This window comes from Numida meleagris, chromosome 5 (genome assembly GCF_002078875.1).
Source record: "Numida meleagris isolate 19003 breed g44 Domestic line chromosome 5, NumMel1.0, whole genome shotgun sequence".
NCBI classification, from domain to species: domain Eukaryota; kingdom Metazoa; phylum Chordata; class Aves; order Galliformes; family Numididae; genus Numida; species Numida meleagris.
Window position 1 is genome coordinate 34,479,313 of NC_034413.1, and position 14,598 is coordinate 34,493,910.

Here is a 14,598-nt window from a genome sequence, read left to right on the forward strand (position 1 = left end):
TGACTTCTGAAACAACTGTTAACAGAATTTGTTCCTCCTCAGCTAACTGTGCCGTGGAGAGGCTCTAAGTTTGTGCTGTTCTGCCTTATTTGAGATGTATTCTTTCCATCTTGTAAAAGGGGCTAACAATAAGGGTTAAAGCAGCAAAAAGCTTCTCAGTGCTTCTTGAGATTGTATTATGTTAGAAAAAACTACTGTGGTTCATCTGAGCTATCAGTTTTGTGCTTTTTGGTATCACATTTTGAATACCAAACTCAGTCTGAGAGTTTGTGAAGTCCTTCACTCCAAGAGATGTCTATGTGTGTGCAGTGCATATTTCAGAATGGTCTACTGCGTGACTTGTCGCCAGCATGCAGCATCCATCTGCACTGATGGTGCCTTTCTTCCCATAGATGATAGGCTTTTTTGGCTGAAATGTCACTTAGAAGAGGAGCTGGGAATTCCTGAGGCTGCCTGACACATAGCTAGGTGTGACCTCAGAGCTGTGTGCTGGGATGCAGGGGAACTACTTCTGAAAGCAATTATTTATTTTTTTTCCCTCTCCATGTTGGCATGAAACTGGGAACGTTCTGCCTCCTCGGATAGTTGCCTTCAGGGAGAAGTTGTGACTTCCCTTGCAGCAAAGGGATGCTTAGGAGTAAGTATATGAATACCTGGGGAAGAAAGCTGGGATCTTGGATTGCTCTGCTCAATGCCAGTTAGTTGGCAGCAGGAGCCTGAGCTTTTCATTCTAAAAAAACATTGCCAAAATAAAATCTCCCATCTGCAGGCATGCTTTTAGGCCCTGATTCAGCGGAGTAGTACAGAAAGTGATAATGGCATTTGGAATAAGGAGGAATCGTGTGATTCACAAAGCATTCTGTTAAATTCAGACAATACTATTTTTTTATCTTCTGGATGCTTAAACTCTTGTAAGCCCTCAGGCATGGGGAATGTGCGCAGTGGAAAAGATGTGAAGCATTCCTGCTTTGCCTAAGCTACTAGAAAGGTGAGCACAAAGCCAGCCCCACGTGCTGTTTAATGTTCTGAGAATCTAATTATTTGCGTTGAAACTTAAGAGCTGTGTTTTTCCTCCAACTTTGCTTAGCAAATAAAGTTGTGAGTTTGCTTGCATTCAGAGGTAACTCAGCATGAAACCAAGCAGCGCAGACAGGGGAAGCAGATGAACTGTAGACGCAAGCCTTGGCTATGAGTTTGCTGGGTCTGATGGGAGGGAATTTCAGCTCAAAAACCCTCGCCTTGCCCATGTCTCTGCACAGATGGTTGCAGCTCTGCTACCACTCTTGCGTTTGAAGACAGATAAAGATTTTAGGCTCATGTGACTTGTAAATAAAGGCTTAATTATGGTGTAATTAGAGAACAGTGAACTTCTCCTTGTGGGAAATGCGTGCTTTTAAAGTTAGAGTAACGATGTTTACCAAATAAACACAATGATTTGTGTAGGGAATTTTTCTTCCTAGGCAGTCCTGTAACTAGTTATACATCCCTGATTGTACAAATAGGCAACTAACTGCTGTGCTTTTCAGAGCTGCATGCACACAATTCACGCTGCCTAATAATGGTGGTTTTCAAGGATTTGCAAATTCCAGGCAGAAGCTGGTTTTTGTTCAAAATATTAATTAGTCACAAGCAACTGAGGAGGAGGAGGAAACACTTCTCAGGGAACAAGATTTGAGTACATTTTCCTTTCCTCAAAATCGTGAGGTAACCGCATACAGCTCTGAACACCGTAAGATTGCTTTTTATGTATATTCTCTTAATTTCTTCTGTAAATGTTCTTTGCGTATGTGAGGAGGTGGCTCTCTGCCTTTTTCTCTTACCGTGGAGTCATCTGGCAGGGCTCAGACGTTCTGTTCAGGCATTCATAAACTTCTAAAGATGCTTTTCTGGCAAGGGAAAAGTAACCTTTTAGTCAGGGTATGTAGATCAGAGATAAGCATGTTCATTCTTAAGTGAAGCAACATTATTTTAGGAACTGTCAGACTAGTAAAGACTTGAATGCTATGTTTTTTCCTTTTTCCACAACTGCTGTATCTCTGCGCTTTTCTTCCAACCACGCACAGGCCCACTGATAGTGCTCCAAACTCCACATGCGTTGTGTGAAGCTGGAGCGCTTAGGCAGATGTGCAGAGAAGACAAAAAAAAAAGATTCTATTTAATGTAATCAGTGCACTTAAATAATGTACTTCTGTACTTCACGCTCCCGAATGGTGTTGGCAAGTCCTGCCTGAATCTCCTAGGGATGGTGAAAAGGGAATTTGTTTACATGCGTGCTCTTTGCTGTCTACATAAAAGTGCAGCTGTCTGAGATTCATATTCAAACTGTCACCTACATCTTTAGCTCTGAAAACAAAGCTGCAGAACTTTAAAATAGTTGTTACATTGCAGATTGTAGGAAAGTGATTGGTATTTCTTTTACCCAAACTTTATACTTAAAAATACTAACAAATAAATTTTATCAGGCTGCTGCTTATCATGAAGTGGACAAGAGTTTGGAGTCAAGGGCTTGCCAGTGTTCATCTAGATATCAGAGTGGAGAATTTTTTGCAGGGAATTTAAGTATTTAATACTTGATCTCCTTTCTCATGTCATCATTTCTAATGAAAGGCATGCGTATTAGCCCACTCGCCCCAACCCTGGTTTGCGCAGTCACTTTCCTCTATTTGTCCAGTGTCTTACCGTGATGATTTTAAAGAGAAATCTAAGAAATCCTGGAGGAGAACAGGGCTATTTTCAGTAGGATGCTATAAAACGCAGCTTGCATCTAACGCTCTAGGATTTCTGTTTGTTTTTTTCCATCCTTTCTCCAGGGGGTAAGAATGTGCAGTAGGAGCATTGCATCCTCTTTCTAGCTTGCTGGGATTCTTTAAGTGCATGTGTGGGTGTGTATATTAAAGAAAATGAACAAATGGTTGGGCACATAAACTGTCTTTCCACAAGACAGGTCCAAGCACCTAGAAGTTCCTTTTGTAATAAAGCAAATCTTTTATCAAATTCTTTTTTATCTTTTGTTAACCCAAGTGATACAACTGGAGGAAAGTCAGGGATGTGTGCCTTACCCTTGGAGTTGGTAGTTTATGAAGAATTCATAAGAGAGCAGAGGAGGCAGGCGACTGGCATGGCTGAGCAAGGACCTGCAGCTTAAACTGAGGGAAAAGAGGGAAATGTACAGGAAGTGGAAGCAGGGTTGTGTAGCCTGGGAGGAATATAGAGTTGTTGTCCGCATGTGTAGGGATAGGATCAGGAAAGCCAAGGCGCAGGTAGAGCTGAACTTGGCCAGGGATGTGAAAAATAACAAGAAAGGGTTCTACAGGTACATAGGCAAGAGAAGACAAGTCAAGGAGAGTGTTCCCCCTCTGGTAAATGAGGATGGAGAATTGGCTTCTTCAAACGTGGAAAAAGCTGAGGTGCTCAGTAAGTGCTTTGCCTCGGTCTTCACTAGTGGTCAGGCTCCCCGTGTCTGCCAGGACCCTGAACCTTGAGGTGTGGGTGAGAGGAGCGGATTTTGTCCCACTGTAACAGTGGAACAAGTTCAAGACCTCCTCTTGAAACTGGATGCGTGGAAGTCCATGGGGCTGGATGACATCCATCCTAGGGTTCTGAGAGATGGCTGATGTGGTTGCCGAGCCACTCTCCATCATATTTGAAAAATCATGGCTGTCCGGTGAACTCCCTGGTGACTGGAGAAAGGGAAACATGACTCCCATTTTTAAGAAAGGGAGAAAGGATGACCCGGAGAACTACAGGCCAGTGAGCCTCACCTCTGTGCCTGGGAAGATCATGGAGCAGATCCTCCTAGAAGACATGTTAAGGCACATACGTGACAAGGAGGTGATCCGAGACAGCCAGCATGGCTTCACCAAGGGTGGATCTTGCCTGACCAATCTGGTGGCCTTCTACGATGAAGTGACGGCATCGGTGGACGGGAGGAGGGCGATGGATGTCATCTACTTGGACTTCTCCAAAGCCTTTGACAGGGTCCCTCATCACATCCTTCTCTCCAAATTGGAGAGGTATGGATTTGAAGGATGGACTGTTCGGTGGGTTAAGAACTGGTTGGCTGGTCACAGCCCAAGGGTTGTGATAAATGGTTCTATGTCAGGGTGGAGGCCAGTCACGAGTGGTGTCCCCCAAGGCTCAGTCCTGGGACCGGTGCTCTTCAATGTCTTTATCAATGACGTAGATGACGGAATCGAGTGTACCCTCAGCAAGTTTGCAGATGACACCAAGCTGAGCGGTGCAGTTGATACACTGGAAGGAAGGGAAGCCATCCAGAGGGACCTGGACAGGCTGGACAAGTGGGCCCATGAGAACCTAATGAGGTTCAACAAGGCCAAGTGCAGGGTGCTGCACTTGGGCCAGGGCAATCCCAGGTATTTATACAACCTGGGGGAAGAAGTACTTGAAAGCAGCCCTGCGGAGAGGGACTTGGGGGTCCTGGTGGACGAGAAGCTGGACGTGAGCCAGCAGTGTGTGCTGGCAGCCCGGAAGGCCTACTATGTTCTGGGCTGAATTAAAGGAGGAGTGGCCAGCAGGGAGAGGGAGGTGATTGTCCCCCTCTAGTCGGCTCTTGTGAGGCACTATCTGGAGTACTGTGTCCAGGCCTGGGGCCCCCAGCACAAGAAGGACGTGGAGCTCTTGGAAAGAGTTCAGAGGAGGGCGACCAAGATGATCAGAGGGCTGGAGCACCTCTCCTATGAGGAAAGGTTGAGGGAACTGGGCTTGTTTATTTTGGAGAAGAGAAGGCTCCAGGGAACCTCATTGTGGCCTTCGAATACTTGAAGGGAGCGTATAAACAGGAGGGGGATCGATTGTTTGTGAGGCTGGATAGCAATAGGACAAGGGGGAATGGTTTTAAGCTGAGACAGGGGAGATTTAGGTTAGATATTAGGGGGAAGTTTTTCACACAGAGGGTGGTGACGCACTGGAACAGGTTGCCCAGGGAGGTTGTGGATGCCCCGTCCCTGGAGGCATTCAAGGCCAGACTGGACGTGGCTCTGGGCAGCCTGGTCTAGTGGTTGGCGACCCTGCCCTCAGCGGGGGGGTTGAGACTCGATGATCTTTGAGGTCCTTTTCAACCCAAGCCATTCTATGATTCTATGATAATTCTTTGAAGAATTTATTCCACGCTCTAGAACTACCTTCAGAGACACTTTCTATCACGAGTTCAGCTCTAGTGAGTGCATGTTCCTGTGTGTAAGGCTTTCTTAGATCAGTGATAGTCATCATCTTTCCGCCTGAGGTGTCCTTTTGCTCTTATACTGAATTGGAGAACCCCATGCTTCACTTTCTTTACCCACGTACTGCTTTTCCCCAGCGTGCACTGGATGTTTGCTGATCCTGGGGATCCCTTCAGCTTCCATACAGTGATCTCTTGCCTTGATCATTCCTGTCTTCCTCCAAACCGAATTGTGCAATATCCCTTTCTGTCATGAGATAAACTTTGCACTTGCACTGTACTCACTGTGTGAGGAATTGTGGAGACAGAAGTATTGATTCCTCTTCAGCTATCCCATCCATCCCTTACATATCTCACGTTATATTTGTCTAGTCAGTTCAGTGCCATACTAAGAAAGACTTTCTGTGGGTTGGATGTGGCCCATATTGCATGCAGAGTGCAGGCCTGACTCTTCTTGGCAGCCATGGGTGCAAGTGGCTGCTTGTAATTGAAGGGCTCAACGGTACCTTGTGTAAAATACCCTCAGTTATGAAAAATGTTGAGCCGGGGAATGGATGAACAACAGGGAGCATTTGTGTGAAAGTAAAGCAGCAAGCTTTACTGTGGTGATAATACTTATGGGGCGGTAAACACCTTGGCCTTTGGCCTCAGATTTTGCACAGGCTTGTTGCAGCAATTAGACACTTTACACATGCATATACACAGATATATATATCTGCTCTGTGTGGATGAGTAGAACTTCACAAAAGTTATGGTTTTGTTTTTGATGTTTTGTTTTTTTTTTTCCTGCAGAAGCCTGTAGCTTTTCACAGTTTACTTAGCCAACTCTTGTTACCTTCCATGGTAGTCTTGCCTTTGCAGAATTAAGGAGTTTAGGATATTCTGTCTCCCATTTTTTTTTCCTTTCCATGTTTGTAATTATATCGAAGATGGATGCCATGGTAACAATCTTCTGTTTTTCCTCTCCTGCCATTTTTTTTTCTTGTCTTGCCAAACTTTTTATTTCTTAGGACCAAGGACTCCTGTCCATTTCTTACTTTTATGGAGATGTCTGACAGTTGTAATGCTCAGCCCTGTCTGCTTTTGGATCCAGGAGGGAATGAAAACAAGTGCACAATAAATCAGGAAAAGCTTAATTTATTTTTGCTGCTTTATCTCTGCAAAAGTATTTTTAGCCATTTCTAAAATAAAGGAAGGTGTTGCCTAGCTAGATAGCTGTAGGACTACAGGAACCCGAGGAACGACTAAGAATGAAGGTTAATAAAGATGTTTTTGAAGGTTTTCTGGAAAAGGGTGGGAATAGGCACATGATCTGCTTCTGTTTCCTTCTTACTGGTCTTTTTCTGTTCTCACCAATCTTAAATATGCATGGGAAGCATGAAAAGTTTAAATAGCCCCTCTTCTGCTTTGGAACCATGTAGCTTCCCTGCTTACCGTCAAAGATAGCATGGGGAATTGGCAGGGATATCCATCCCAAATATGGAGGGGAGGAGGATGCTGAGAGGCCTTGGGCTGCGTCAGATCTCTGTTTTATTTGCTTTAGATGACAAGCCTTGCTGTCCCAGGCACTGGGTGCCTATCTAAATCAAAAAGGCAGTAACATCCCACTGCTATTAAAATAATCTGTTTCAAACTTGATGCTCTGCCAGTGAGTCCTGTGAAAGAAAACACTTTTTTGGGGGAGCACATCCTCACCCTCCAAAACCCTTCTGTCCCATAACATGATAGAACGTGATCTCCAAGGTAAACCTCAATTAATACACTAAAAACAAACAGAAAAGCAGCGCAGGAAAAAATAGTTGGGAAAAACGGTCTTTTGTTGATGGAGAAATGGAGAAAAAAGATTCAGCTGAACTGCTTCCATTCTTTGGAATCTCCTAGGGAACTGCAAAAAAATCCCACGTCATACAGTTCCATCTTGGTTTCTTGTATTGAACATCATGCTCTAAATCAGGAAATGGTTTTGGCAAATATGTACAGAGGGTGCTTGGCTCTGTTTCTCTGTCTTCCTCCTATCCCTGCATTGCTCCAGCTCGTTGGGGTGATATCTCCACAGGTCTTAAAGCATGAAGTTGTGTGAATTTGAATTGTTGAGCTGTATGGGGATGTGGGATTTGGGTTGGGAGAGCATTAGTGTGCTGTCTTCCTTTTCTCCTGATTGCATCTTTATAGTGTGAAGCACTCTTGGGGTTTTTAATGCAGAAATGGTGTTTCAAACACCTACTTTCACTTAGGGCAAGAGAATCACAGAATGGCTTGGGTTGGACGGGACCTTAAAGATCATCTAGTTCCAACCAGAGTTCTCTTGGGAGTCCTGTTGTAAGAAGCTTTCTGCGCTGTACCTGTTCAGTTAAAAAAAAAAAGACTCTACAGTTAGCATAAGTCCTTGTGACTTGCATTTGGTTGATTTTTCACGAGGTAGTGGACTCTGTGCTCTAAGTGGGTAATTGGTTCCTAACGTGCTCTTTCCTAAGAAGAAACAAAGTAGCTTTTATTCTGCCAATGTGGAGAATAGCTACTGTTGCAAGTTGACTCTGGAAAATCACTGCAGCAAAATATTTAGCCATGCCCCATTGCGTATTCATTCTTGGCTGTCTTGCAAAAGCAAAGCTGGAGGGATATACATTAGATTGTTCATGGTTTTTGTAGTTGTTCAAATTGCAAGTCACAGATTCCTTTCTACAGATTGGATTCCTGCTGATACTCAGCTATGTGGTTTGAAATGAAAATACTTCAGCTTTAAAGAAATAAGCTGTGTCCTCCTTACAGACACTAATCTTTCTGTAAGATCTGTAATGACTTCTCTGTTTTTTGTTATTTTAGTGGTTTGGGTTTTTTTGAGAGGTATATGTTTTTTTTTTTTAATGAATGAAGGGTAGGAACCAATGAACAGTTGAACAATTTCACTAAATTGTGGCTGTTTTAACCTCAATTCAGTAAAGCTTTTGAGTGCTGTCTTACTTGGGCTATAGTGAATGTTCACAGCATTAAGTAAAGAACAACAGGAGTCAAGCTGTAAGCAAACATCTGTCTTTGCCAGTCCTCTGGAAATCAAACTATATACTACATGAATGCATGTTTAGGGGCAGAAGAGAAAAGAATGGTAATTCTTTTTTTTCTCCTGGAATACTGGAAAAGAAGACAGACTCTAAGCTTATGGATATAGACCTTTTTAGGCTGTTAAAACTCTGCAGAGCTCTACCTGTACATGTCTGGTTTGAAATGATTTTATATGCTGTGGCTACAGCATATAGCAAACAGCTGGCTAAAGCTGTTTGTTGCTACTCTGCAGCATATACCACTTTATAGGGCTTTTCATCACGTTTATGGCTTTGACAGGCACTTCTGTGGCAGAGTTCTTAATTTAACTGATGAAATGATCTAGTTTTCATCTTTTTACTGATGTTCTTTTAAAGCTGAGCAGTTTGATTCCTCTGAGCTAGCTCTACCTTTGCTGGATAGAACTTATTTCATTAGTTCCTTTCTTCATATAGTGGTTTTTATAGCATACTTCTTGAGTTAATCCCTGCTGCCAGCTCCAGGTTCTGCACAGTGTAGCACAGCACACCAAGGCTTGATTCTCAGTCTCCTCCATTTCCATGCAGTGGAAAAATCTGTTATTCAGCAGTGACCCTGCAGGAGCTGACATTCACCTCCTTGGGCTGTTGGGTCTCTCTGGAGGGGATCTGTGCTCCCACTTGCTTTTCCAGTGCTGCTTCAGCTGTGAGCTCCTGAGGGCAAAGCTGAAATCCTGTGTTACAAGGCATGTGTCTATATTGTCATGGTGATAAATACGTGGCTTTTCTTACTTTTCATGAGAAAGATGGTTCAGCTTTGTGACTGTCTGCTTTCTGACATGTGGTATTGGGCAGACCTGTTGGTGTGCTCTGTAGGTCTGTGCTGATGATGCCAGGAAAGGGTTGGGAGGGATTTGTCTGACCCTGTGTGGTGCTACTCTTACTTTCCTTGGAAATGTTTGGTAGAGGTCATGCATATTAAGATGCACTACTATTACTGTTATTAACATGATGATTAAGTTGTACTTCTTCTTTGGTCTTGTTCAAGTTTGATTTGAAGGTAGAGGACATGGGGCAGTCCTGTGAATGTGCCAGCCAGTTGACAATGATGTGGTGTTGCTGCAAGTTCGACTGGGAAACTTACTCTTAATTGAGTCTCATGGAAAATGAAAGTCTCTTCCAAGTATTTGCCTGATCTCCCATTAAGAGGCTGAATTTTTAGTGTCAGCAGTGTCCTTCAGCAAAGGATTCATCAAGCTGTTGGCTTTGTTTATTGGCACCTGTATCTTGTATTGGAAGAAACAGTCAAATATTCAGCCCCCCTTTCTGTTCTCACAGCTACTGGTGAGTTTTGTGGAGCTGTGTCCCGTCTCCCTTCAGCCACCTCTTTTCCAGCCATCACCTTTTCTGTCTGCAGCACAGGCAGCCTTGGTGCTGGCTGCTTGTTCCCATCCCTGCCTTCGTACTGGCTCAGCAGCCACCAGACTGGGAGCTTTGACTGGCTCAAAGCTAAGGATGCAATGTGGAGTCTCGGCTTAGCCAATTGCTGCCCCCAAAAGAAGCACATCCTACAGCTTCCCTGCATCTCCATGTCTGCCTCCCACCTCTTCTATTTGCAGCTGCCGAGTATGCATTTGGCCAAAGGAGCTCACTGAGTCACTGGAAATAAGCCAGCCAAAAGGAGTGCATAGCTTCTCATTGGATGAGTGAGATGACTGGGCTTGTGGAATGATGCAGCAAGCTGCAGAGAGGGTTGGGACTGTGCAGCAGAGAGACAAGAAGATGAGAACTATAGGAACTCTCCCTTCTCTTGATATCCAGCTGTTTGGTCCATTCAGACGCCTTGTGCACAGTCATGTGATGCTTTTCCTTTTGGTTATGTCAGTACAGGCTCCTTGTGTACCTGAACAAATGCTTATTCTAGCAGGAGGTGGAGGGGAGGCAGAGCACCACGAGGATAGGAACAACTCCCATTGCAGTGTTTCTCCAAATGCTGAAAGCTGAACAGTTTCCTCTCCTCTGGAGTAGGCCAGCTTTGTACCTATGTGTGCAGATTTACTATGGACAGTTCTGCAAAATGCGAGCTTTGAAGGGCTCTTTCTCAAAAGTCATCTCTGTTTCTCACACCTAAAATAAATAGTGCATTGAACATGATATTTGTTTATGTGCAGTTTCCTGGCTGTTTGGAAGGCCCCTTAACGTGCCCTGAAACTCAGCTGCTTTTGACAAGGCCCACTGTGAATGATGGAGCATGGATGAATACTTATTATAAAAATTGCTGTGATGTTTTGCATGTCTTTAACCAAGGGCACATGTGGAATTTGTATTGGACAATGAATTTGAATTCTGCTGGGATTAATACTGTGTTGTTTTAAGAGGGGAGATTTCCCCAGGAATGAAACTGTAAAGTCCTATATGTTCCCAGAGAGCTCCTGTTGCTTTAATAATCTTGTTATCTGGGAATCTCTTAGGTATCAGAGGGCCAGTTATATGCTGCCCAGAAAGGACCAGGGAGAGATGTTTTTGTGCTAGAATTAATAGATACAGGCTGGTCACAGCAGGTCTGATGCCCTCCCTAGCTCATCACTGTAAATTTGTATGGCAGGGATAGTAATCATTTATTTTCATCTCACATCTCCTCTTTGCTCAGCAGGAGTAACTCTTAACAGGACAGCATGGTTTCTTCTGATGTTTAGACAAGACATTAAAGACAAGCTGAAATGAAAAACCCTAGACGAACTGATCAAGAATGACTTTTAATAGCTTGTGACAGGGCAGGGTGGTAAATGTCTCATGAAGGAAGTAGAAGCCTTCAGTTAGCTTGATGGTTTGTGGAAAGAAATGTCTTCTCTTCTGACCTTAAAATTAATAATTTTTTTTTTTTTTAAAAAAAAAGATACCTCCACCTTCCAGAAAACAGGCTTCAGCATGGATTAAATGGCTGTTACTGTGGCCTGAGCATAGGTTTCATCAAGACAGGTTTCTTAAAGAGGATACTTGCCTATCTTCTTTGAAAGGAAAGGTGACTAGGACATGCCTAGTCATGTCCTGTGTGAAACCAGATTTTGTGTGGAGCTGGGTGGAGAATCTGTGCTTAATTAATTGTAAAGAGTGTGGCTGATACATTATTTGTAAAGGAAAGGCTTTATTGTAGCATCTTTAATTCCTCCAGACTTCGTTGCAAAATTCATTTGCTTATTCACAGTGGTTTGCTTTTTGATTCCATTATTACTTGAAGATGAAAGTTGTCTTTTTTTTTTTTTTTTTTCCCCCCATTTCTAGAGGTAGGAAGAGTTTCTGGAGCTAGGACCCAAACATTTTTGGCATTTTTTGGTCATGGTCACTACTTTCTGAAGAGGACTGCTTTAACACCAAAGGTGTACGTGTTGAAGTGCACCTGCATCTCTTTTGTCTGTAGGATCACTTGCTTTAGAGTAATTGCCAACACATTGAGTTTTGGTATTGATCCTGTTGCTGGGAGTTGTGGTATCCTGTGGCTTAGTTATCTAGTGGGTGCAGAGCCTGGTTCACGTTTATTCAGGCAGCAGCTGCACTAAAATTTTGCCTCGCTTTTGCAGAATGAGTTGCTAAGAGATGGTTTTGCTGACCTGCTGGTGCAGCCTGCACTCTCCTAGCCTGCAGAGAGCACGTATGCTGTTTTGCTGTATTGACGGGCTCTCTCTTACAGTCCTGCATGCTGTGTTAGTAATCTCTTGGAATGGCTGCTACCTAAACAGCCTCTTTCCCCAAATCTTTAACCTGGCCAGTGGCTCAGCACCACACAGTTGTTCACTCACTCCCCCACTTCCCAGTGGGATGGGGCAGAGAATCAGAGGAAAAAAAATGTAGAAAAAGTGGAACTCGTGGGCTGAGATGGAAACTATTTACTAAGATAGAGAAAAGGCAAATGATAATTATATGGATGTATCTAACAAGTGATGCACAAGCAATTGCTCACCACCCTCAACCAATGCCCAGCTAGCCCTTGAGCAGCATGAGAGAGAGTTGAACTCCCACCCCTTCAGAACTCCTTCTGGGTGATATCATATGGTATGGAATGTCCCATTGGCCAGTTTATGTCAGCCCTACTAATTTTGTTCCCTCCCAGCTCTGTGGGCCCTTCACTGCAAATGGCCTTGGCTCTGTACCACACTGCTTAGCAGTCAACTATAAAGATCAGTGTGTTACCAACATTTTTTTTGTCCTAGAACCAAAATACAGCATCTTACCAGGCACTCTGAAGAAAACAGTTCCATCCCAGCTGAAACTAAGTCTCTTTATTCAGTACCATATATGTCCTGTTTAGGTCTCACAATTTCTATGCTTTCTAACTACCTACCATCACCTGTCTTATATGGCATCTTGTGTATAGCAATGGGTAACACGCTACAGGGAAGAAGTAATGAAACTGCAGCAGCAGTGTTTCCCTGAGCCCTGCGATGGGAACCAGTGGCACAGAAGGGTTGGTCATGCTAACCAGCAAGTCTGAAGAAGTGAGCTCCCAGAAACCTGAAGGGTCTGTGTGGAAGAGTTGCTGCTTGAAGGTCAGTGAGGTTCAGAGGGTTGCAAGTGAAGGTTGTTACTTACGTCCCAGGGCACCTGTGAAATTTGGGTAGGTGGGGTGTTGAGAAACTTCAGTTTTTCCAGTAAGTATTGGTTTCTGGCTTTGCTTATGGAGACAGGCAGAGATTGCATTCTCTTTTCATGAAGTTAAGTTCAGCTCTTGAAGGCTAAATATGCAATTTCATTTGAATGGTTTAATTTAGTGTAGTAATTAACTCAGAATTTCATGCGTGAAGCTTATGCATTTAATAATGTGTGCCTATTTTGGCGTGAGATTCTACTGTCTTACATCACTTTTCTACTGTACACCAAAGTTAGAGGGGTCATCTCTAATTAAAATGAGGAATGGCATACAGTGTTAGAAATGGGTGAATCCAGATGGAACATGCTTTTCTGTTGGTGAGATATTGGCTTAGTTTATATAAGTGTGTTTATATACGCTATTGAAATAGCATTTTCTGTGGGTCTGTCCTCCCCAGCTCTACTTTTCTCTAAAGGAATTAATTTTTCTACAAGTGCCAGTCCTTATTTTGCAAAAAATTGCATGTTTCTTTTGCAGATAACACCAGTTGCTTTGTAGAGAATCTGAAAATTTTGGTAAACTGCAAAAAAAAAAAAAAAGTCTGACTAAACTTTCTGTTTTCTCTAGCTTCCTGGTCGCAATTTTAAGAAAGGATACAATGCTGAAGTTGGTGACAAATGGATCTGGCTGAAATGAAATCTGCCTCGCTCAGGAGCCCTAACAGTGATCAACCACAGAACTTGAGTGGAGAAGAAACTGAGTTCAGTGTGCCTGCCTGCTCTACATCAATTCTGTGTAGCACAAAGAAAATGCTGGGTAAATCATCTTCCAGCTACAGCATAAGAGAATAGACTCCTGGAAGGCAAATGCGAATCACCTCATTCTGGTTTGTTCTTCCCTGCTGAATTCAAGGTGCTTTGTTTTTGAATGCTTGATAGTCTATGTGTAATAGAAAAGTAATGTTACAGGAGCAGACTTAAGATCAGTGCTGAACTTCTTCATCAAGACTGTGGCATGCTATTATACAGAATTATTGTTGTTTTTCTGAATCAAGAAAAATTAAACTTGTATCCTGCTGGTTCTCACAAAGTTAATTTCTTGTTCTGTCATGCATGGTGTTTTATTTGCTTCATTAGAAGAGAGCACCTGCTTAAATAATGCACTCACGTCATGTGCTGAAAGCCTCTTACCAGACATCAGTATCAAAACAACAAAGAATAGGGAAAAATTTTTGAGAGAAGGAAATAGGTTTTCTTGAGGTGAACAGCAAAGTATCTATCCTTAAAAGTAAAACAAACAAAAAAGGAAAATAATTGCCAGCAGTTGTTTTCATGGCTTCTTCCTATGAATGGAAACCATAGATCAAAATGTTTGTGGGGTAAAAAAGACAGAAGTAATTATTATTTTTGTAAGTCCCTGAAAATCCAAGTTCTTTCTTTTTAAATAAATGATTCATTTGGTATTAGTTAGTCACACAAATGAGGCATCTTGGCATTGGTTCAAGCATTGCTGTCCAGATTTGGTCAGCAGGAATTCTGTGTTTTCAGCAAGGGGCTAAGTACTTCAGTCACCGGATAAAACTGTGGTCAGGCATTCTGGTTTTCAGGGCAATGGCTTTGAATTAAGCAACCAGGTCTAGCCCATGCCCCTTTTGTATCAAAGCTAGTATGGAAAGAGCCCTTTAATAAGACCCTTGGGGGCCCAGTTAGGTACTGAAATGAATGAACAGTGGCATAGAAAAGTGGCTTTTCTCACTGATCTCTTAGTTCTCTTTCCATGCTTTATGGCTTTAGTCGTGTTTCCAGTCGCAAAAGGAC

The 14,598-nt window shown here is 43.0% G+C and overlaps 1 protein-coding gene across 1 annotated transcript in view; it reads left to right on the top strand.

Moving 5' to 3' along the window:
* NDUFA10 (NADH:ubiquinone oxidoreductase subunit A10) overlaps nucleotides 1-13,875 on the top strand; it is a 43,798-nt gene extending 29,923 nt beyond the window's left edge. Inside the window, exon 10 of the mRNA XM_021398500.1 lies at nucleotides 13,409-13,875. Coding sequence (XP_021254175.1) covers nucleotides 13,409-13,477 — 69 coding nt within the window. The 3' untranslated portion in view covers nucleotides 13,478-13,875. The remainder of the gene's footprint in view (nucleotides 1-13,408) is intronic.